The sequence below is a fragment of the Carcharodon carcharias genome, chromosome 10 (assembly GCF_017639515.1).
Source record: "Carcharodon carcharias isolate sCarCar2 chromosome 10, sCarCar2.pri, whole genome shotgun sequence".
Lineage (NCBI taxonomy): Eukaryota > Metazoa > Chordata > Chondrichthyes > Lamniformes > Lamnidae > Carcharodon > Carcharodon carcharias.
In genome coordinates this window covers 119,988,576-120,013,056 of record NC_054476.1, presented here as the reverse complement: position 1 = coordinate 120,013,056, position 24,481 = coordinate 119,988,576, and the positions used below count along the sequence as shown (strand labels likewise).

The 24,481-nt window shown below is 41.7% G+C and overlaps 1 protein-coding gene across 2 annotated transcripts in view; it reads right to left on the bottom strand.

Moving 5' to 3' along the window:
• The window catches only part of ca4a (carbonic anhydrase IV a), a 34,013-nt gene extending 10,758 nt beyond the window's left edge, over positions 1-23,255 (bottom strand). Inside the window, exons 1-6 of one of the 2 annotated variants that reach the window (XM_041198311.1) lie at positions 23,134-23,255; positions 12,736-12,771; positions 6,607-6,780; positions 3,571-3,716; positions 2,727-2,819; positions 2,206-2,272 (exon numbers count right to left, since the gene is read on the bottom strand). In XM_041198311.1, the coding sequence (XP_041054245.1) occupies positions 2,206-2,272; positions 2,727-2,819; positions 3,571-3,716; positions 6,607-6,780; positions 12,736-12,771; positions 23,134-23,194 (577 nt within the window). In that variant the 5' untranslated portion in view covers positions 23,195-23,255. The other variant, XM_041198312.1, reaches the window with a different exon arrangement.
• Positions 23,256-24,481: the final 1,226 nt, after the last annotated feature.

The window sequence follows — 24,481 nt, the reverse complement described above, 5'->3', positions numbered from 1 at the left end:
TGGCTATGGGTACCCGCATGGGCCCCAGCTATGCCTGTCTCTTTATGGGGTATGTGGAACATTCCTTGTTCCAGTCCTACTCCGGCCCCCTTCCACAACTCTTTCTCCGGTACATCGATGATTACTTCGATGCTGCTTCATGCTGTTGTCGGGACTTGGAAAAATTTTATTAATTTTGCTTCCAATCTCCACCCCTCCATCATTTTCACTTGGTCCATCTCTGACACTTCCCTTCCCTTCCTTGACCTCTCTGTCTCAATCTCTGGTAATAGACTGTCCACCAATATCCATTACAAGCCTACCTACTCCCACAGCTACCTCGACTACAGCTCCTCACACCCCGCTTCCTGTAAGGACTCCATCCCATTCTCTCAGTTCCTTCGCCTCCGTCGCATCTGTTCTGATGATGCTACCTTCAAAAACAGTTCCTCTGACATGTCCTCCTTCTTTCTTAACTGAGGTTTTCCACCCACGGTCGTTGACAGGGCCCTCAACCGTGTCCGGCCCATCTCCCGCATATCTGCCCTCACACCTTCTCCTCCCTCCCAGAAACATGATAGGGTCCCCCTTGTCCTCACTTATCACCCCACCAGCCTCCGCATTCAAAGGATCATCGTCTGCCATTTCTGCCAACTCCAGCATAATGCCACCACCAAACATATCTTCCCTTCAACCCCCCCGGCAGCATTCCGTAGGGATCGTTCCCTCCGGGACACCCTGGTCCACTCCTCCATCACCCCCTACTCCTCAACCCCCACCTATGGCACCTCCCCATGCCCACGCAAAAGATGTAACACCTGCCCCTTCAATTCCTCTCTACTTAACGTCCAAGGGCCCAAACACTCCTTTCAAGTGAAGCAGCATTTCGCTTGCATTTCCCCCAACTTAGTCTACTGCATTCGTTGCTCCCAATGCGGTCTCCTCTACACTGGAGAGACCAAACGTAAACTGGGCGACTGCTTTGCAGAACACCTGCGGTCTGTCCACAAGATTGACCCAAACCTCCCTGTCGCTTGCCATTTTAACACTCCACCCTGCTCTCTTGCCCATATGTCTGTCCTTGGCTTGCTGCATTGTTCCAGTGAAGCCCAACGCAAACTGGAGGAACAGCACCTCATCTTCCAACTAGGCACTTTACAGCCTTCTGGACTGAATATTGAATTCAACAAATTTAGGTCTTGAGTTCCATCTTCCATCCCCACCCCCTTTCTGTTTCTTCCCCCTTCCTTTTGTTTTTTCCAATAATTTATATAGATTTTTCTTTTCCCACCTATTTCCATTAGTTTTAAATCTTTTATGCCCCCCCACCCCCACTAGAGCTATACCTTGAGTACCCTACCATTCATCCTTAATTAGCACATTCGTTTAGATAATATCACCAACTTCAACACCTCTGTGTTCTTTTGTTCTTTTGTCTGTGACATCTTTTGATTATCTGCTCCTATCACTGCTTGCTTGTCCCTACAATCACATCCCCCCCTCTCCACTTCTCTCCCCCCGCCCCCCAACAACCTTAAACCAGCTTATATTTCACCCCTCTCCTTGTAAAGAAAAATCAGTTCTGTTGAAGGGTCATCAGGACTCCAATCATCAACTCTTTTCTTCTCCGCTGATGCTGCCAGACCTGCTGAGTTTTTCCAGGTAATTCTGTTTTTGTTTTGGATTTCCAGCATCCGCAGTTTTTTGTTTTTAACCCCATCACGGGGAACTGTCTGCCTGGCTCCAATGTCCCCAGACCCAACTTAAATGCCTTCAAGGGCACACGGCCATTGGTGTGCCCTCATCCTCGAGGTGCAGCCCCAGAAATGGCTGCCACAAGCGATGGCACGGCTGAGGCTGCTAAGCTGCCAACCCTCCAGTTGGACAGCCTCCCTTAATAGGGTGGTAGCCCTGGTGGCAGCCCCCTGAGGTTACAGCCTGTGGCTGTTGCTGGCAAAATGCGACCCTGTGTCCCGCCATCACTGATGAGGGGTTGCCCCCATCAGCAGAACTCCTGTCACCTTCACAAAATTCCAGCCGGGCACAGCAAGGGAGGTAATCAGAGAGGTAGATATTGGAAATTAAAGGCAATATAGAAAATCGACGTCAGAAATAACTGGGAGATTGGAGAAAATCAGAGATGGAAGCAAGAGAAAATTGGAGGGAATGGGAAATACAATCAGCTGGAGAAATAGTTGGAATTTTTGGCCCGTTATTTGTGCTTACCACTGTGTGGAACTAATTTCAGAGCGTTGATCAAGTCGTTAATATTTGAATTCCTTTCAGGTGATTCCTGGAATGAGATAAAGAGATAAATATAAGCCATATTGTTGGAGGGGAAGTTTGGGCGGGGAGGGGTGGGGCGGGGAGGGGGGTGCGTACAGGGGAAGTACTCCTGCTACTCCCACAATCAGGGCCCTGAAGGCACATACCTTCACAACAGCTGCTAGGTTCCTGTCGCCTGGCAAATTCAACCATTCACTAATAAATCCAAGGCTGCCAGCCTAATTATAGCATTTAAATTGCCAACTCATCCCCTGGGAGTAGGTCGGCTGCCAGTCCCTCGACCCCTTCCGTTAAGCCTAGAGACGGGCGAGTTGCTGGTGGATTCTAAATGTACCGGGAATTTGGCCCATTTTAATCACCCACACGCACAATAATATTGATATTCCTCTGTTGTCCTCTGTCACAACTTGCTGAAGTGAGCCCTGCCAGTGGTAGTGTAAATACTGAGGAATGTTACTCACCACAAACAGGAAACCAAGCACAGCCAGACCATCAGAATGTTTTAGAGCATCTGCCAAGGAATTGTATTTTTCATTCTGGTGGACGATATGCAACTGCAGAAGACAGATTCATGATAGTTACAAATTGCACAGAATACTGCATAGTCATTATAGTTATAATCAACTTACAGCAGGATGGCATCAAAATCTTTGTGTATTTAAATTTATAGTACATCGCATGGTGGGGCCATTGTTGGTGTAACCTAAAGTTAATATTTGGGAACACCTTGGACTGCAAAAAAATGATCCAGAATGGATTACTAAGCAGTCATCATAGAGACCAACTCTCCTAGGTATTGGAGAGGAGACCACTCATCTCTGAATGAAGTTGGGAAAGATTCTGTACTGCCCAAGTATCAATTCTCTCATTTGAACTAAGTTGGCTCAGTGAACATGGACTTCACTTAAAGCATTGAATCAGAGCATAACAAAATGAGGTACTGTCTCAAATGTGGCTTTTGAGATATAATTTCAATGACTTTCCAGCCTAACAATCTGAATAGGAAGCAGATATTTGGAGTAACAACGGAGTGACTTCAAGTGTAAACCACAGCTGCTCACTGGAAATATTCCAGCAGTAAAAGTTACTGGCCAACCAAAGGCTATAATAATGATTCCAACAGCAGCAGCAAATCATTTTACCCTAAGCCAATTTTACCCACTTTCAGTAGAAGAGGAAAAATAGAGCAGGGCAGAAAATTATTTTTAAAAATAAGAAAGAAACATATTCTAGCTCTTCAAACTGGATTACTATTTGATTTTGTTTCCTGGACATTCAGATTCATTGAAGGAGTACATATCTTACCTCCATGGGGTACTGTTCCCCATCTATTGTATGCTCTGCACCAGGATCAGACTCTGTTCCCCAATGATAGTGGAACTGAATTGCCTTGTATGTATTTGGAAGGTTTCCCTCTTTGATGGCAATGTTTCCTTTTAATGTCACCTGAACTATTAACAAGAAGCAACAGTAGCAAAATAAATGTAAAGTCAACAAAAGTTACAACTGACAAGCCTCAACCTTTGTTTAAAGTGTCTGTGGGCAGAATTTTGCCCTTGGTGGGCAGGCTTGGTAGGGAAGCCGACCGCCGCCCACAATCAGGAACGTACCACGATTTCACACTGGCGGGCCAGTTAAGGCTTACACAGCGTGAAATGCGAGTGGCAGCGCTCAGCACTGCCTGCGCAAGGGTGGGGGGCTGATGGGGCAGGAGGGCGAACGGGCCGAGTGCAAACTTCACGCATGTGCACGATTGAGCACTTCATAATCTCCCTGAGGCACAGAGCTGCCCCAGGGGGATGAAGCATTGTTAAAAAAAAGCAAATAAAGAAAATAAAAATGTAATGAAACATGTCCCCTCACATGACTCTGTCACCTGAACAGGGACATGCTATTAACTCAATTGTAAAACTTTCATTTTATATTTATTTGCTTTTGGAAACCTCATCCCGCTCATGGATGAGGATTCCAAAAAATATGCAGAAGCCGCTTGGCCTTTTTGCCAACCGTTAGGTTGGATGGGTATCAAAAAATATAGGTTAATTGATTATTTAATGGCCCTAACAGGCCTATCGCACTACTGCGCGTTGACGTTGGCATGCTCGGCTAACGTCAACACGCATCATTTCACGCTCGAGCAGGTCAGGTGTGGCCTGCCCATGAAGCGAAAATTTCTGCCCTATGTTTTTAGGTTTCCCCCTGTGATTGGATGTATTCGAGATCTCAGCACATGGCCTCCTAACTCTAACTGCCCCAGCCAGTCTAAGGGCTTTTTCGTCAGTACCTCAAGACTGCCCTCATCCAACCCAATGACAACAGTCAGTCCCGGCATGGTTTCATGTGAACACAGAGCTCTCCTCGCCAGCTTCAGAAAACTGTTTTCTTATTAATATAGTGGGGGGAAAAGAGGGATTAAAGCATTTTTTATCTTAAAAATTGTTCACACTAAACGAATGGGCCGACTACCAGTAACCTTGGCTATATCCTGTAGATGGTATGCAAGTTAACCAGTACACAGCTACCACTTGCTCATAATCATACCCTTCTCACTTTTAGTGTGGTTGAGACTCTAATCACTGATGTAACTTGCGACTTATTTTACCAATGTAGGAGGACAGATCGCTTAGAATGGGCCTATATGGAGTTTAGACAAATAAGAGGTGATAGGATTGAAACATATAAGATGCTGATAGGGCTTGACAAATGTAGAGGATGAGAGGTTGTTTCCGCTGGCTGGAGAGTCTAGAATTAGGAAGCAGAGTCTCAAAATTTTCACTGAGAAATTTGTGAATCTTTGAATTGTCTATCCCAGAAGGCTGTGAATGGCCAGTCATTCAGAATATTCAAAGGTGAGAACATTAGTGTTTTGGACCCAAGGGAAATAAAGGGATATAGGGATTGGGCAGAAGTGATGGCCACTACAAGTATTGCACTTGGGATTTGAGGTGGCACCGGGTCAAGGGTTTGGGGTTCTTGCCAGATGCCAAGCTGACAGGCCTCAACACGGGCTGGGCTGGGGTTTGAGAGATCATGGGCGGGTGGGCCGCCCACTGGATTTTACATACCCTCCAAGCTGCTGGCGGGGAAGGGTAAAATCCAGCTCCATGTTTCTGCCCATTTCACTTGCCGATATTCTCCTGAAGTCTGTTACTATCGTCATTTTGTTCACTACATTTCCACATTTCATGTCATCTGCAAAGTTTGATATGATCTCCTATATACCCAATTCCAATCATGAATGTACGATGAAAAAGAGGAGAGGTCCCAGCACTGAACCTTGAGGACACCACTGAGCATTTCTCTCCAGTCTGAAAAACAACCATTCACCACCACAGTCTGCTTTCTGTACCATCCCCCAAATCTTATCTATGTGGACACTGCACTTTAATCCCATGGGACAGGGTTTTGAGGTTGTTGGGCAGGTGGGCCCGGGAGCAACCGGGAAACGGCCCAGCGCCTGCGATCTGCTCCGGACTGCGATTTCACTCTTCAATGAGGTTTCGTCAAAAATCTAAAGGCCGCCTGGCCAATTCACCCGCCTGCCAACCGTAACATTGGACGGGCAGTGAAAAATAGCAATTAATTAATTGATTAATGGCCTTAATAGGCCACTTAATTGTCAGCAGGCGTGCTGCCAATTCTCGCACATGCCTGCTGACTGAAATATTGCGCAACTGCGCAATGACATTAGGATGCTCGCCCGATGTCATCGCGCGCTATTTCACATTCAGGTATGTTGGACACGTGATCGCACACCAAGCGGAAAATCCTGCCCATGAGCTTCATTTTTGCTCTGTTATGGGCTAGTTTATCAAACGCTTTTTGAAAGTCCTGACACACAATATCAATCAGAATCTCCTCATTTACCATCACCATTATTTCATCAAAAACTTAATTAGGTTAGTCAGTTGCCATCACCAAATTGTGCTGGCTCTCATTTACCAGCTCATATTTTTTCAAGTGCCAATTAATTTTTTCCCCAGAGTCATAGCTCTAAAAACTATACCACCACCATGAGGCTGACTGATCTGTAATTCCCAGGGTTATGCATCTCCCTTTTATGGAACAGGGTGCAAAATTTATAATCCTCCAGTTCTCAGGTATTACTTCCCCTAAGCAGGAAAAGTGTGGCCAGAGCCTCCACAACCTCCACTCTTCCTTCCTTCAGCAACCTAGGAGTCATTCCATCCAGACTGGGCACCTTTCCCACTCTGAGCACTGCCAGCTTTTTAAGAACCTCCCCTTTATTCAGTTTTACTCTTTCCAGTTGCTCTGCTACCTCATCCTCTGCTCTGACAATGTAAATCCTTCAAGAGGATGGACTGAATTTCCAGAACTTACCTGAATGACCATTGTTTTTTAATGTCCATTCAACATCTGTATCAGGACCATCATAGCCCTCAAACTTAATGGGATTCAATCTCGTATCAATTTGAGCTTTCTTGGTTATGATGTTGATAGGGGATTGCTTCTTCATCCCACATATTTGATGTTTAATCTTCCAGGTGCTGGGTCCTAGAAAGGAAGATACAAGTCAGTTAGCAGTGCACAGAACATATTTCTATGTAATAGCATTCAAAGTTGGCATAGTTCAGAGGTGGAAATGTCATCTCTATGTAAAAAGGTTATAGGTTCATGCTCTAGTCTAAAAGTTAACCATCTAACCTAGGTTGACACCGCAGCACAAGGAGCTGCTACATAATGAGAGGTGCTGTCTTTTGATAAGATATTAAACTAAGGGCTTATATGAACATACAAATTAGAAACAGGAGTAGACCACTTGGCTCCTCGAGTCTGCTCTGCCATTCAATAAGATCATAGCTGATCTGAATGTAACCTCAACCCCACATCCCTGCTCACCTCTAGTAACCTTTCACCCCCTTCCAAAGCGAGTTCCAAAGATTCACAATCCTCAGAGAAAAAATGTCTCCGTCGTAAATGAGCGACCCCTTATTTTTAAACAGTGACCCCTAGTTCTAGATTCTCCCACAAGATCCTCTCCACATCTATCCTGTCAAGACTCCTCAGGATCTTAAAGGTTTCAATTAAGTCACCTCTTACTCTTCTAAATTCCAGTGGATACAAGCCTAACCTGTCTAGCCTTTCCTCATAAGACAACCCACCTATTCCTGGTATTAGTCTAGTAAACCATCTCTGAACTATTTCTAACACATTTGCCTCTTTATTTAAATAAGTAGACCAGTTCTGTACACAATACTCTAGATGCAGTCTCACCAATGCCCTGTACAACTGAAGCATAACTTGCTTACTTTTGTAATCAATTCCCCTCATAATAAACATTCTATTAGCTTTCTTAATTATTTGCTGTACCTACATACTAACCTTTTGTGATTCTTGCACTAGGACACCAAGATCCCTCTCAATCTCAGAGCTCCTCAATCTCTCACCACTTAGATAATAAGCTTCTTTTTTATTTTTCCTGCCAAAATGAACAATTCACATTTGCCCACATTATACTCCATTGCCAGATCTTTGTCCACTCACTTATGTCACTTGGTAGACTCCTTATGTCCTCTTCACAATTTACTTTCCTACCAGCTTTGTGTCATCAGCAAATTTAGCAAACTTTCCTTCAGTCTCTTCATCCAAGTCATTTATATAAACTGTAAAAAGTTGAGGCCCCAGCACTGATCCCTGTGGCACACCACTCATCATATCCTGCCAACCAAAAAAATCCATTTATGCCAACTCTCTGCTTCCTGTTATCTAGCCAATCTTCTATCCAGTTCAATATATTACCCCCTGCACCATGAGCTTTTATTCTCTGCACTAACCTTTGGTGTGGTACTTTATCAAATGCCTTCTGGAAATCTAAGTACAGTACATCCACCGCTTCCCCTTTAACCACAGCACATGTGACTCCTTTAAAAAACTCCAACAAATTGGATAAACATGATTTCCCTTTTACAAAACCATGTTGGCAATGCCTGATTGCCTTGAATTTTTCTAAATGCCCTGCTATAACATCTTTAATAAATGCTTCTAACATTTTCCCTATGATGGATGTCAGGCTAACTGATGTATAGTTTCCTGTTTTCTGTCTCCCTTTTTGAATAAAGGAGTTATATTTGCTATTTTCCAACCTAATGGAACCTTCCCCAAATCTAGAGAGTTTTGGAAAATTAAAACTAATGCATCAACTATCTCACCAGTCACTTCTTTCAAGACCTCAGGGTGAAGTTCATCTGGGCATGAAGATTTGTCAGCCTGCTGCTCCAACAACTTGCTCAATACCACTTCATTGGTGATTGCAATTTTCCCCAGTTCCTCCCTCCCTTCCATTTCCTGATTTACAGATATTTCTGGGATGTTACTTGTGTCCTCTATAGTGAAGACCGAAGCAAAATACCTGTTTAATTCATCCGTCAGCTCCCTACTTTCCATTTTCAATTCCCAGACGTACTCTCTATTGGACCAATGCTCACTTTGTTAACTCTTTTCTTATTTAAATATCTATAGAAACTCTTACTATCCATCATTATATTACTAGCTAGCTTTCTCTCATACTCTAATTCTTCCCTGCTTATTAATCTTATTGTCATTCTTGCTGTTCTTTTTATTCTTTCTAATCTTCTGACGTGCCACCCGTCTTTGCATAATTATATGCTTTTACTTTAAATTTTATACTGTCGTTATCTTCTTTAAATAACCACAGATGGTGGACCCTCCCCATAAGATTTTTTTTCTCATTGTGATGTATATATTCTGTGCATACTGAAAAACCTCTTTAATAGCCACTGATCTTCTATTGACATATCCCTTAACCTCATTTGCCAGTTCACTTTTACTAACTCTGCCTTCATGCCCTCATAATTGCCCTTATTTAAGTTTAAACTACTAGTCTTGGACGTACTCACTTTTCTCTCAAAAGGAATGTAAAATGCAATCACCTAGGGGTGCCTTCAGTAGGAGATTATCAATTAATCCTACCTCGTTGCTCGATACCAGGTCTATTATAGCCTGCTCTCTGGTTGGGTCCAGAACATGCTGTTCTAAGAAACTATCCTGAAAACATTCTATGAACTCCTCATCTACGCTTCCTTTGTCCATCTGATTTTTCCAGTCTATATGTAAAGTAAAATCCCCGTGATGATTGCTGTACTTTACTGGCAAGCTCCCATTATCTCTTCTTTTATATTCTGTCCTACTGTGTAGTTACAATTAGGGGGCCTGTGCACCACTCCCACAAGTGACTTCTTGCCTTTATCATTCCTCATCTCAACCCAAACCGCTTCTACATCCTGGTTTCCTGAATTTAGGTCGTCGCTCTTTAATGTGCGAATATCAGCACTAATTTATAGAGCCACTCCTCCACCTTTTCTCAACATCCTGTCCTTTCTAAATGTCACATACCCTTCAATATTCAGGTCCCAATCTATGTCATCCTGTAGCCATGACCCTGTAATGGCTATCAGATCGTACTTATTTATTTCTATTTGCGCTATTAGTTCATCTATTTCGTTTCAAATGCTATGTGCGTTTAGATACAGAACCTTTAGTTTAGATCTTTTATTTTTGTAGCATCTAGTCTTATCTGCAGATTTACTCTTAGATTTGTACTCTCTGTCCCTATCACAGTCTGTTTATCATTTCCCATATTAATTCTCTCTTGCCTTGTTTCTACTCTTTCATTTACCACATCTTCCCAAATTTATCCCTTACCCCAACTATTCAGTTTTAAACCCTCTCTACTTCCCTAGTTAGGCAGCTCATGAGGACACCAGCCCCAGCATGATTCAAGTATAGTCCGTCCCAACGGTACAGATCCCACTTTCCCCAATAGTGGTGCCAGTGCTCCACAAACTTGAACCCACTTCTCCCACACCAGTCTTTGAGGCACACAATCATTTCTCTAATTTTATTTGTCCTATGCCAATTTGCACATAGCTCAGGTAATAATCCAGAAATTATTACCTTTGAGGTTCTGATTCTTAATTTGTTGCCTAGCTTATCATACCGACTATACAGAGACTTCCTCCTCATCCTGCCTATGTTGTTGGTACCTACATGGACCACAACCACTGGACCCTTCCCCTCTCAGTGCAAGTTGGCACTGGGCAGGCAATAAAGCCACTTGGACACTCACTCCTTACTACAGAGAACAGTGTCAATCCCCCTTACTATACTGTCCCCTACTACCACTACATTCATTTTGCTCACCCCCCCACCCAACTTGGATGGCTTCCTGTACCATGCTGCCACGGTCAGTTTGCCCATCCACCCTGCAGCCTCCACTCTCATCCAAACAAGCTGAGAGAACCTCCAACCTATTGGACACTTGCAGAGGCTCACACTCCTGCACTACTGCCCACTGGGCCGCCTTATCTGCCTCACTCGCAGTCACACCCTCCTGTCCCTGACTACTGACCAACTCAGAAGACCCTATCCTAAGTGGTGTGACTGCCTCCTGGTACAAAGCATCCAGGTAACTTTCTCCCTCCCTGATGCGTCACAGTGTCTGCAGCTCAGCCTCCAGCTCAATGACTCTGAGCCAAAGCTCCTCGAGCTGCAGACACTTACTGCAGACTTGTTTGCCCTGAATCATAATGTTATCCAGGAGCTCCCACGTGCTGCAGCCTTGTCTTTTCAAGTGGTTGTAAAAGGCCCCATAACAATATTTGAAGAAGAGCATGAAATCCAGATCAACATTTATCCCTCAACCAACAGATTAGCTGATCATTTATCTCATTGTTGTTTGAAAGACTTTGATACAAACAAATTGGCTGCAGCATTCCCCTGGATAACATCAGTGACTGCACTTTCAAAAAAAGTAATTAAACTGCTGTAAAGTGCTTTGGGGTACTTAATTGCTACTTATTCATAATCAAAAAAAATCACAGCTTAATAAAACAAAAGTCAATTACAGAGTTTGCAAGAGGCGATGGTTTACAACTTCTAAGAAGGAGTCAGTTAAATTATTGAAGAAAAATATTAAATGATTCAAAGAAAGAACAGGAAAATATGACTCAAGTAAATAGCTGGATTTAGCAACAGAACTGGTAATTGTACAGAAGTGATGGGGCAAAATGGTCTCCTTATTTACATTTCAATTGATTAGAATCATAATTGGGCATCTAATTAGTTATGGCATTGGAGGATTTAATTCCCAACTGAGGGAAATTATTTCAATTTTAGCAAAATAGACAAATATTGCAGAAATATATTATAACAGATGATAGCTGTGCCTCAGGAGCTTTAACATGACTGCATGCTAGAGGTGGAGTTTTATTTTTTATTCATCATTACCAGCAGATCACAAGATCTTGAGCATTAACCCTGGAAAGTCATCAGCCTGGGAATCACTGTGAGGTACAACTCTTGTACATATTTGCATCTTTCAACTAGCTTAATGGAGGTCTTAACATGTTGATTTTCATTTGACTGATGCCTTGATTTAACTGGCAGAAAGAGAAATTTGATACTAACGCAAATTGTCTGTACACTGACATTGCTCACAATCATTTCCAGGTTGTTATCAAGACAGGAAAAGTATTGAAAAGGAAAAAGACGACAGCAACTTCAAGTTAAGCTAAACTGAAGAGGCAGTTAGAGTTTGAACTCATTGGTTGTCTTGTATATGATGCAAGTTTGACATTAGAATGATGGTGGCTTATATTGTTTATCCAGATGCGCAATTATTTTCCCTATTACTTGACAAAATACTTCGAAATTAAGAGGGTATCTTTATACTTTCTCCTCAGTCTCTGTCATCCATGTATCACCCATTCCTCTGTTCGTCAGTTCCAGTTGTACTCTGATTATATTCCTGTGAGGCATTGAGATGCTTTCCTATATTATAGGTGCTATACAAATGCAAGATGTTGTTGCTGTAAAAACAATAACACGATAGCCTGGAGCTGAAACATTGTGCTGGGTTAACTTGATTGCAGTATTGCTAATCAGAGTCTTGTGACAGAGCAAAACAAAATGGGCTAGTAAAGGCAAAATACATATGATCCAGAGCTTTACAGAGTAAACTAGGACAAGAATAAGTGAGTCATAAAATCATGTGAGCTAATCAACTAAACACTTTTTAAAACAAAACAGACATCTATATGCATATCATAATCTATCTCAAAAGCCTCTTCAATGAACGAAATCAAAATGTATTTATTTTTGTCATGAATGAAATTTTGATACTCTTAGATGATACTGAAAATATTCACTAAATAAACAACAGCAACACAATTGACTGATTCTTGTCATGTAAATCAGCATCATGTACAGTTCTGTTCAAACCCTGATGGTCCCCCTTTGACTATTTTTCAAGCTGTTGTCAATATTTTCCATACAATATCTTTCCTTTGTCAATGTGAATAACAATAATCTGGAAATTGTGAGCAATGTGTTAGTGAACATTAAAAATATTTTTGATGGAAAAGACATTGTACTAGGCAACATACCCCTGCATGCAGACTACCAGCAAATAAAGTGACTTTAATTCCTTACCACAGCTGATATCTTGGACGTTGTAGCACCAGTCACCTGGACAAAAGCAGAACACAAAAGTTAGTGTATCTCTTAAATTGCCTCCAATAATTTGAAAGATTCTACAGTTATTAATTTGGTTTGGAACCTAAGAATCCCAATCATACATTGGAAACCTCAGCAAATTTACAACTATCTTCAAATAAAGTCTAATTTCAGAAACCTTTCTGTACGATTAAAACACAATGCACTGGGCTCATTATGTTGAGCTTTAGTGGTGACCAGAACCTTGTACAGAAAGAATTGTTCTAATTAGCTTATTTTGTCATACTTTAAAACAGGAGTATCATGGTTATTCATCCATTTTGTTAAATTTATGTTTTAAATCATCTAAATCACCAAAAGATTAATAAACCACAGCTGCTTTACTCTCAGATTTTATACATATTGTCTCTGCATAAAAAGTACAAATAAAACAGAGTGAAATGCTACACTTACACTAGTGTTGATGCAAAACAGTTTCATGGTGGATTGATGCCAAGAATGTGGAATATAAACTCAGAATCCAGGCTAAATTAACTCTTGAACGATGCAGTGTGAGGCTCCCTCCACAGTCACACTTCTGTTCAGTCAAGAATCAGTTCAGGCCTTAGATTTGCACAACACCGTTAGCATTTTTATAGAGCAAAAACCACTTCCCACCAACATTACAGTTGTAGTGTGAGTGCACACAAAGAATTAACTATTAATGGCCTCTACTTAGTGACCCACTCACTAGAAAGTATTTTTTCCAAATAATTCAAAATCTCTCACCATCTTGAAAACCTCTGTTAGGTCACCTCTTAACTTTTTCTGTTCCTAGGAGAACAGTCCTGGATTTTTGAACCTCTCCTCATAACTGAAGTCCCTCATCCCTGGTTACATCCTTATAAACCTCCTCGGTGTCCTCTCGAATGCCTTTCCACCTTTTCCAGTGCTTTTTAAATCGTTTTAGTAATGTGGAAACCAGAATTGTACACAGTTCTCTGAAGAATGACCTAACCAAGGTTCTATAAAAGTTTAACATGACTTCCTGCTTCTCAATTCCATGCCTCTACAATTGAACTTCCCTGTCTTTAATTTTTTTTATACATAGTAAACGGAAAGCGGTTACAAGTGCCCTTTGATTGACTTCAACAGTTACTAAAATTACTATTCCACCCATTTATAGAAATGGCCTTAAATGCACAAGTTGAATTAATAGCTAAACATCACAATCATGCCTGATTTCCAAAATTGCCTCAGAGTAAGGCCACAAGAGCTGCTAAAAAAAATGTTTTATTCTTTCCATAGGATTCCTCTGACTTTGCACCATTCCTGAAAGAATAAGTGATTGTCCTGTTCCCTGTCTCTGGAATTTGTTAAGAGGTGTATAAAAGTAACCTCTGGATGATTTTCCCCCAAAATTTTCTTCTCTCGTAATGGGGCAATAGACAGGTTTTCCACACAGATTTCAAAGCCAAATGTGGATCCCGAGCCTAAATTCATTAGAAGCCACACCAAGGGAACCAGGCCTCTTAATTGGCCAACTCCTTAAGTTCATCGTGCAATTTAGGACAGCGGGCAGTCACCTAATGTTGTCGGTCCACTCACAGGGTCGGTAGAGCTAGAAACTCAGCAGCTCAACTGGGAGAGGTGACCGCTGCTGAGGCAGGCAGGAGCGTGTGAAGGTGCCTCAAAATGGAGGTCCGCTCAGAAGGGATGAAAATTATTAAATCTTATAGAGCGGCCAAGCGGGCTGGCCCTTCCAATCAGCGTGCTGCATTTACCTGGTGCTCTCCCCTTGTTGAGCAATGCTGCTCCTGCACCAGCAAAATGCTGGTGAGCTCCCTAGGCCTCTAACTGGGGCCTTAAGTGTGCAGATTGGCTGTGGATCTGTGTGTCACCTTCCCAGCAGCGGAAGATACATCAGGGAGCCAGCCTAACCTGGCTACCCACTATTTTCTCACCAGGGGTAGGAAAATTCTGCCCAGTGGAGCATATCCACATGGCCTCGCCTTTGCTGCCGGCAGCACACTGAACATGCTGTCTGTCAAATTTCAGATAGTTCCTTCAACACCTAACAGAAAGAAAAGACCAAGCCTCAAAGAGTTTTGTTACTTTAATACACTATTTATATCACTGATTTAGTTACAACCAGCAGAATTGCCAAGTTGCATTATTGCAAGATTTCCTAGTAATTTTTCAATACTTCCCAATTTTAAGTGAGGAAAAGGTAAATAACAGGGTCTGAAAGACTTATTTCAATTTGAGCCAAATGACCCAGCTCTGATTAGCTAGCACCCTTTCAAATATGATTTGGCCAGATAATTATGGGCATATCACACTTTACACCAGCTGGAACTAGATTCTGTGAAAAGTTCTGGATCAGAAGTTCACAATACTTATAAATTACTATTTTAATCTTACAGCTTGTGTTTTCCTTTTTGTTTATTGCTCCACAGTCCTACCAATCCCTTCTATGTTACCAGTTAATGCTTTCAGATTTTTGTGTGGCCCATGCTCTGCTCATATGGACATTAAATAATTGTCAGTTTTAGTTACATTGTGTAAAGGGAGACTTTTCCTGAGGTCTACAATGGAGGTTTGAACTAGATTTCTTGAATAACAGAAAAACATATAGAAAGAAAGGTAAAGAAAGAAAACCAGGCCAGCTTTTATTACAAAGTAATAAACAGCAGCAAGGGAAAATATTCACAACAGGAATTTTTTTTTTAAAAGAGCAAGGACTATAATAATGAAAAGTACTGGTTGGCTGAACTCACTTTTAAACTGGGTCAAGTGTGTTTCCAGTACTTGAATAAAAACATGGCATTTATTTATAATATAAAAGTGCACTTGCTTGAAAGTTAGTGAGCGACTAAATAATGCAAATTAGAAAGAGAATCTCACTCTCTCAATCTGAGACTACATTCCTCTGAGGTCTCATACAACAGTGCCTTTCAGCGATCATGGAGTAATTGAATTCCACAGCGCACTACAAGAAATCTTCCATTGCTACACACCACAAAAAAAAATCTGTTTTCCTTTTGAAAGGTACAATCAAAATATGTGAGATATTCCATCATTTACATCCCAATTGATAACATTCCAAGAGGAATACTTATCTGAAGACACACACATACACATACAAATACACACAGATGAATACGCACACATTTTATCTGGCAATGGTTCTGTTGACAGCTGCACCAAAGAATTGAAAACCATTCAACATCAAAGTACTCGGGTATCTTAAAACAATTTCTTCTTTGCTCTAAAACACAGATCATATTTACATAAGAACAATACTATTTATTTATGAACTATTTATGTCCAAGGCTTGGCATAGACTGTGAAAGATTGTCTGTCAAAGAGCATCAATTATTTAGGCTTTCACATGTTCTATGTTGTGGCTAACTTTCATGTTGTGTCAGGACCCAGCAAAGCTTCTGTAATTTATGTTACTAATTGTTGCAGTATTGCTCTATCCCATGCTTGCCTATAAATGACTGAACAAAGTAAAGGGAGGCTAAACAGAATTGGTGCAGGTTTGGCATGGATTACAATCAAATCTGTCTAAGCATTGTCTCTATTGTTTCTGTTAAATAGAAAATGATTGAAATTGTAAAGTCAGTCAATCAAGTAACTGAAATGTAGCAATGAGAAGAGAGATCTCTCACTAGATAGATATGAGTGAATTGGAATGATGCTATAATCACTTTGAATTAGTGACAAGATTGGACAATAATTAAACTTTTTCAGAATGTGGTTTCCTTCCAAGTTTTCCACTGCTTATCGTTCCTCCTTTCCTGTATGTCTTGTTGGGATATATAAGAAAGTTAGTCCTTCATTAACTTATCAAAGTGATTGTTCTTCCTGTCTGAGTTTAGATAGCACAGGCACAAGCACTCAGGAGACTGAGAATATGTTGCTTATATGTTTTTGGTGTAAGGTTGCTTATATGTTTTTGGTGTAAGCTATGTTCCTCCTTTCCCCCTCTCAAAATGCCAAAATTGGCCCTGACATCTTTCTCGTCTCATTATTATATGGTTGTATTTGATGGTGACTATTGGCCTTAGAGAAGCTATCAAAGGCCAGCCCGGTTGTGTGTGCACCTGTGTTGACATAAAACAATACTTTAATTTATATAGTGCCTTTAGCATAATGAAATGTCCCAAGGTGCTTCACGAGAGCATTCTGAAACAAAAGATGATTTGGTCAAAAGGTAGGTTTTAAGGAATGCCTTAAAGGAGGAAAGCGAGCTAAAGAAGTGGAAAGGCTTAGGGAGGGAATTCCAAAGCCTTGGGCCTAGGCAGTTAAAGGCACAGTCACCAGAGATGGAGCAATTAAAATTGGAGATGCTCAAGAGACCCATATTAACTATCTTACAGGGTTATGGGGCTGGAGGGTAGTACACAGAGAGGGAGGGGCGAGGTCATGAAGGGGTTTGAAAATTAGACTGTGAATTTTAAAATCAAAATTTTGCTTGACCGGGAGCCAGTTTAGATCAGTGAGCACAGGGTTGATGGGTGAACAGAACTTCATGTGAGTAAGGGCACAGGGAGAAGAATTTTGGATGACCTCCAGTTTATGGAGAGTATAATGTAGGAGGCCAACCAGGATAGTGTTGGAAAAATTTAATCAAGAGGTAACAAAGCTGATGAGGCAGGGGTGAAGTCAGGAGATTTTACATTCTCTTTTCAGCTGAGGTCACTGAATAACAATCAGGATCTGGAATCCTAGAAGCTTTCCCCTCTCTCGTGATCGCTAGTGCCATACCTCCCTCTCTCTCTTTCAGTCTCTTTCTGGGTCCAAGATATCTTTTCAATATATTCCCCTCATGTCCCTCCTTTGAATTCCTTGTCAATTCCTTTACCTTCTTTGGATTAATTTTATAGTTTTCATCTATTTTGTCCCTTCCCTTGTACGTTCAGGATTTTATTCGGTTTTTCTTTCTCCTTAATGCAACCGTGACTTACCTTTTCTTTCAGTTTGGTTTTACTCTCCTGTTTGCACCTAACTTTGGTTCTGGAGTATATAGTCTGTGCAACTTAAAAAATGTCTCCTTAGGTGCTTCATTTTCTTTCTACATCTAACCCTTAAACAATCTTCCCTTAAACAATCTTCCCATTTTACTCTTTTCATACAATACTTCATCCTCTCAAAGTTTGTTTTCCCAAAGCACAATTTTTAATAGTTCTCATCTGTCCTGTCCTCATTTCAACCTAAAAATGAACAGCTTTGTGAACATCAGCCACCAAATGTTCGCTTACTCCAACATTATTACTCTCGCTTCATTGGTTAAAAGCAAAACCAATATTTTCTCACCCACCTCCTTCCAATCTTTCTTTGTGGTATTCCTCGCCTGCAGTTTAAGAAAAGATTCTTGAAATGTTTCAAAAACCTGCCTCATTCATACAGATTGTTCCCACTGCAAATCCCAGGATGATTAAAATCCCAAATCATTACAAATGTGGCCTTAGCATTCACCCTTTTTAATGAGATCCTGCAGAACATCCAGCTCCATTTTATTTGTTGGTGTCCTGTAGCATCTTCCTACTATAGAGGCTCTATTTTGTATCTTACAGATGCACCCAAAAACAGAAAATTTCCTTTGCCTCAGCAACATATTAACACTTTTTGATACATGACATTTTTCCCTTCCTTTGCTATCCTTCCCAAAACAAAGAAAATCTGAAGATGTGCCACCCCTTTCCTTTTGCCAGGTGTCTAACAACTGTGATATCCAGTAGCTCCCAATTTACCGTTACTCATAAATTTTATTGCTTTGTGTTTTGGCATGCATAGGTGTTTCTTAAATATCAGTGCTGTCCTCCTGCTCTCTGGCTGCAGTCATGATGGCTTCTACCTGACAACTGGTCCACAGATTACTCAGCCACTTTTCAGCCTATTGCCCAAGCAGGTCAGCAGCCAACTTAGATTAACTATGAACAAATAACATGAAGGCAAGGCTCCAGGTGTTTGTTGTTTGTCACATTTAATGGGCCACAGGAAATCATATTGTTAAGACAGTAATGCAGAGTGACCTGCTGTAATTTCTCTATGCCTTTACATTTGGAAAGTAAATGAGTATTTCCCAGAGTACCATGTATAACGTCATATTCCACCAAGCTAGCAGTGAAGTCTTGTCAAAACCAAATAAGGCCTAAATAATTAGTATAGAAGTATTTGAATTGTTGTGTTATCCTGCAAGAAGCTACTGTCTCAGGTATCACTGCCTTTCACTTACACCAGCTAAATTCACTTGAGCACTTGTGTTGATGGTAGATTGTTCTATAAATGGGATATTGATCCCCTGGCCTTCCACAGAACAGACACCCAACACCTACACTGACTGCAACAGGGAATTGACATTGAAGAGCTGACCTTTGTATATGTGTCCTGAAATTCTCGCTGCATGCTTTAGTTTAAAGCTTATTTCACAGAATCTGTTAGTCCTGTGCCAAGGCACTGCTAAACATTCCCAAAGCAGCTCATTTATTATATTACAGAGCTGTTTTGTGGCTTATACTGTTTATTCTGGTTAAGCTGCAGGAAATGTTTGACAATCCTAAAACAACGGCATTCAGAGTAGCTCAAAAGTCACATTCATTCTAACTTGAGATGTTAACTTTGGCTCAGTGACGTCACTCTTGGCTCTGAGTCAAAGCGTTGTGGGTTTAAGTCCCATTCCAAAGGCTTGAACACATAATCTAGGCTGACACTTCAGTGTTATGCTGAAAGGGGATAAATATTTCAGAGGAGATGTTAAACTGAGGCCACGTCTGTCCTGCAAAGTTGATGTAAAAGATTCTATGATACTATTTTACAGAGAATTTGAAGAACAGTGGAGCTTGCCCCAATGTGCTGGCCAGTGTTTATCTTTCAACCAACCTCATCCAAATGGATGATCAGATCTTTATCTCACTGTGGTTTGTAAGATCTTATTGTGCATAAATTGGCTGTCACTTTTCCTACTTTACAACACTGACCACACTTCAAGTACTTCATTAGTTGCAAAGTGCTTTGGAATGTCCCAAAATCATGAAAACCACTATCAAACCACTCTTCCTTTTTAACTACAGAGCCCCTTCTGAAATTTGTCTTGGAGACTATGGGAATATCTAATCTCATCTCATCTACAATATTGCAATGCTCTAATATAAATAAGATAATTAAATATGAAATGGAACTCAGACAAACAGGTATCAGAACTTGGAGAGATAGTATAGGAATTTAAGGGGCAGGCATGAAGACTTATTTTGCACTGGCCAGATTCCAGTGTTAAGTACCAACTGCAAAGTGTCAAGGTGACTTGTAATACTAAAAATTAACATTTTTACAGAGGGGAGGCATTTTTCTATTTCATTCAGAGGTGGGAGGACCGTCCCTGCAAATACTAAGCCAACTATCAATAAGAATGAAAAACTCGAATCAACCTGTAAACCAATGTAAAACTGGAAAGCAATTTAAAGACACTACCTGTAAACGATCCCCAGTAATACATAATCCATAAGAAAGACTTCCAGAAAAATTGACAGCAAAATTTAGGTACTGTTAAGCATAATATAACTTAGGTAGAATTTATAGCAGAGAAACAGGCTGTTCAGCCCAGCATGTCTATGCCACTGTTTACCCATTATGTGAGCTTCCTCCCACTCTTTACTTCCATCCCACCCTATCAATATATACTCTATTGCTCTCTCCCTTGTTTGTTTTTTCTGGCTTCCCCTTAAATGCATCTATGTTGTTTGCCTGAACCACTCAGTGATATCAAGTGCCACATTCTCACTGTTACCTGAGTAAAGTTGTTTCTCCTGAATTATTTATTACATGAATTAGTGTCTATCACATTTATAGCCACTATATTTGGACTCTGCCACAAGGGGAAACATCTTTTCTATGCCTACCCTGTCAAACCTCTTCAAATTTTAAAGATCGCTATTGGGTCCCTTCTGAGTTTTTTTTACACACAGAATAGAGCTCAGACATGTTCCGTCTTTGTTAACAGCTGCAAGTACCTATCTACAATACAGAAACACTGGAGAAAGTTTAACAATGATTTATTAGGGTGATAACAGAACTGTAAGGCTGCAGCTGTTAATGAACACTGAACATGCCTGAGCTCTATCATATATAGATGAGAGAGAGACCAGACTGAGTAAAAGGACTCAACTTCCATTTGTATAGCAACGTGTTCCATCAAAAACACATCACAGTTAAAATTGCTTATGATGTGTAGTGTTTATTGTTACATAAGGAGGCATCTATGTATTTAATATCTGTAGCTTATTTCATTTAGCGGTTTGATGCTAACAGCCCCTTCAAACTGGATTGCACTCAGCGGCAGCCAATATGTTTTGTCATGGAAAGGAGGGAGAATTAGGGAGAGCCATTCGGGTTCGCTGGTATACACTTCCTCGACAAAGTCTCAGCAGCACATTGTTGTGGGACTGGAAGAAACTGACTCTCTCCCAGACATAATTTTATAGAAACTCAAAGGGAGCCCAAAACACTGGGAGAAACAGGAGCACAGAAAAAAAAATGTATTTGAAGCCATCGTGCTGAGCTCGAAATGTGTTAACATGGTTTCAGGTATGGGTGTAATAGGTATTGATGACCATGCAATTGCAGTGTTGGGAAGGTCTGGTTCATATTTTGCCACCCCCCCCCCCCCCCCCCCCGCCAACCCCGCCACCTCTCAACCTCCCCCCCTGCACCAACTCGAGGTTCATATAACTACCCCCAGTGGCTCCCCCAAGCCGCCAGTTCTCCTATACCTTGATCGATTGACAATTTTCAACGTGTGAATCTGAACTGTGAATGGCAGCAGGCTGGTCAACCATGGAGAGAGTCACAGCAGAGTTTGATTCTACCCCCTTCCCCTGGACCTGAAAGCCAGGCTTCACTCACTGGAAGTCTGATCGATTCCGCTTGCCAAGCCCAGGTTTACTGAAGTCGATATCTCTGGCCTGACTGAGATCAATGAATAAAGCCGTGCAATGTCATCAGGGCTGAAGTAATTAATGTTTACATTGATCCCGAGGCACTTCACCGAGATGCAAGGAGATCGAACGGGGAGGCTTTAACCATTCGGCTGCTAAAGTTACCAGTGAAAACCGTGCCCAATCATCAGGCCTCTGTCGATCGATATGTGCCCGCTGCAGACCGAGCGCGGCATCAGCAGTACCAGGACAAGAAATATGGGTCATCCCATGAGGTGCTAACGGCCGCTCGGAATCAAAACTGCCAGTGCAATATGGTGGCAAACGATGGGAAAAGTGAGGAGGAATGAAAACTTGGAGCAGCCTCTCTGGACTCCATTACCACCTCGTTCCGTGTACTACCAGTACACTTTGTACATAAACTAGTCCTTGTCATTTCTGCAGTGTTGTTCACTGTCAGGTTAGCTATATAACAGTGGACAATCGCTTTTTACTGTGCGCAGTGGAACTCTCAGTTTCTCAATTGTATTGTTCTTAAAGTAACAACAAAAACTCAAGTTTAAAAAAATCTTCTAGTTCAACAATGTACCGCTAAACCATTAAGGAGCCGGACCAATAGCTTTCTAAATATCCTATGGCAATTTACAGTCAGGTGTTTACAGTCAGGTGTAAGCACTGTTAAATGTTGATAAATTGATCCTTTGAAATATTAGGTAAAACTGCTCAAATTGCTAACGTGACATTATTTATATCTGCATACTGTGTTACGATATATATAACGTCGTTATTGCACCTGCTAATATTATAGGGAGATTGAGGCAAGCGATTTATTAGAACGAGGCACCCGATGACATAAGCTGTGAATTTCTACATTGCTGTCTGCAGTGAACTTTGTGAACGAATCGGAAAGATCTCTATGAACACAGAGAGCTCATTGACAATCAGCAGCTGCGGGCATTTAGCGAGGGTACAAAAGTAGGAACACAAGACTGAATGAAGCGACCACACGGTTAAAATTGTGCCGATCACAGGGTGGCTAACAGGAGAATAATGTCACAGAAAAATAACAGCTCTTGTCCTCAGATTGCAGTCATAGGGTCTTTTGATTTTTGATTCTGGCATATTTTGTGCAATCCGAACACTTGCGTTAGACCAATCGCTCCCAGTTATTCATGAATCTCCCCGAAAGAAAGAGGAATGCAAACAGACAGGAAGATGGGGCACAGCAGGAGATCCGCTGGTATTTCAGCCCCATTAGCGGTTAAGAGGCCGGGAACTGAGCAGATTTTGCCGCTTTATTAAGCTCGGTCTCAGTCCCTCTGCTTAGCAGCTGCCTCATTGCACTTGCCTCCAGCTTCATAAGAAAATGATCCGCTATTGATAAATCATTAGGGACTGTTCACGGCGTCTTTATCCCATTTTTACGATTAAAACATCACCACGAATGACTTACCTGATTCCAAGCTCAGGGAGGGCAAACAGAGGCTGATGAGTAAACAAGTCAGTGGGCGCATTCTCTCCCTCTTTTTATCCCCCTTTCAGTTCCTCTTGTGTCAAAATTATTTTGCAGCAACTGAGCGGGTGGCACCAGTGCGGGGCTTTTTATCTCTGCCCGGGGACAGTCAGACCTGCCAAAGGAAGACGAGCTCCTCCTCCTGATCCCACCTCTCAGCACATTCCTTCAGAGTGCACTGGGGAACAGGGCGCAATGCGGGAGGAGGGTTTTTTTTTTGGTTGAAGTTAGTTCCGGGGAGCGGGTTGGGGGAAATTGGTACAATTCCAAATTCAGGTAAACGATATGTTTCCATAGTATAAAAGCAAAAAAAACTGGATATGCTGGAAATCCAAAACAAAAACAGAAACAGAAATACCTGGAAAAAACTCAGCAGGTCTGGCAGCATCTGCGGAGGAGAGCACAGTTGACGTTTCCAGTCCTCGTGACCTTCAACAGAACTAAGTAAAAATAGGAAAGGGGTGAAATATAAGCTGGTTTGGGGGGGGGGGGGGTGAGTGTTGTTGGGACAAGCAGACAGTAATAGGTGGAGATAACTAAAAGAAGTCACAGACAAAAGGACAAAGAGGTGTTGGAGGTGGTGATGTTATCTAATGGAATGTGCTAATTAAAAGTGGAAAGCAGGAATGATAGGATACAGCTAGCTCTAGTGGGGGTGGGGGAATACTAAAAGTGCTACAAGGTAGAGATAAACAATGGGTGGAAATACATTTAAAAATAATGGAAATAGGTGGGAAAAGAAAAATCTATATAATTTATTGGAAAAAACAAAAAGGAGGGGAAGAAACGGAAAGGGGGTTGGGGATGGAGGAGAGAGTTCAAGATCTAAGATTGTTGAACTCAATATTCAGTCCGGAAGGCTGTAAAGTGCCTAGTCGGAAGATGAGGTGCTGTTCCTCCAGTTTACGTTGAGCTTCACTGGAGCAATGCAGCAAGCCAAGGACAGACATGTGGGCTTGAGAGCAGGGTGGAGTGTTGAAATGGCAAGCGACAGGGAGGTCTGGGTAATGCTTGCGGACAGACCGAAGGTGTTCTGCAAAGTGGTCACCCAGTCTGCGTTTGGTCTTTCCAATGTAGAGGAAACTGCATTGGGAGCAACAAATGCAGTAGACTAGGTTGAGGGAAGTGCAGGTGAAATGCTGCTTCACTTGAAAGGAGTGTTTGGGCCCTTGGATGAAGAGGAGAGAGGAAGTGAAGGGGCATCTTCTGCGGTCACATGGGAAGGTGCCGTGGGAGCGGGTTGAGGAGTAGGGGGTGATGGAGGGGTGGACCAGGGTGTCACTGAGGG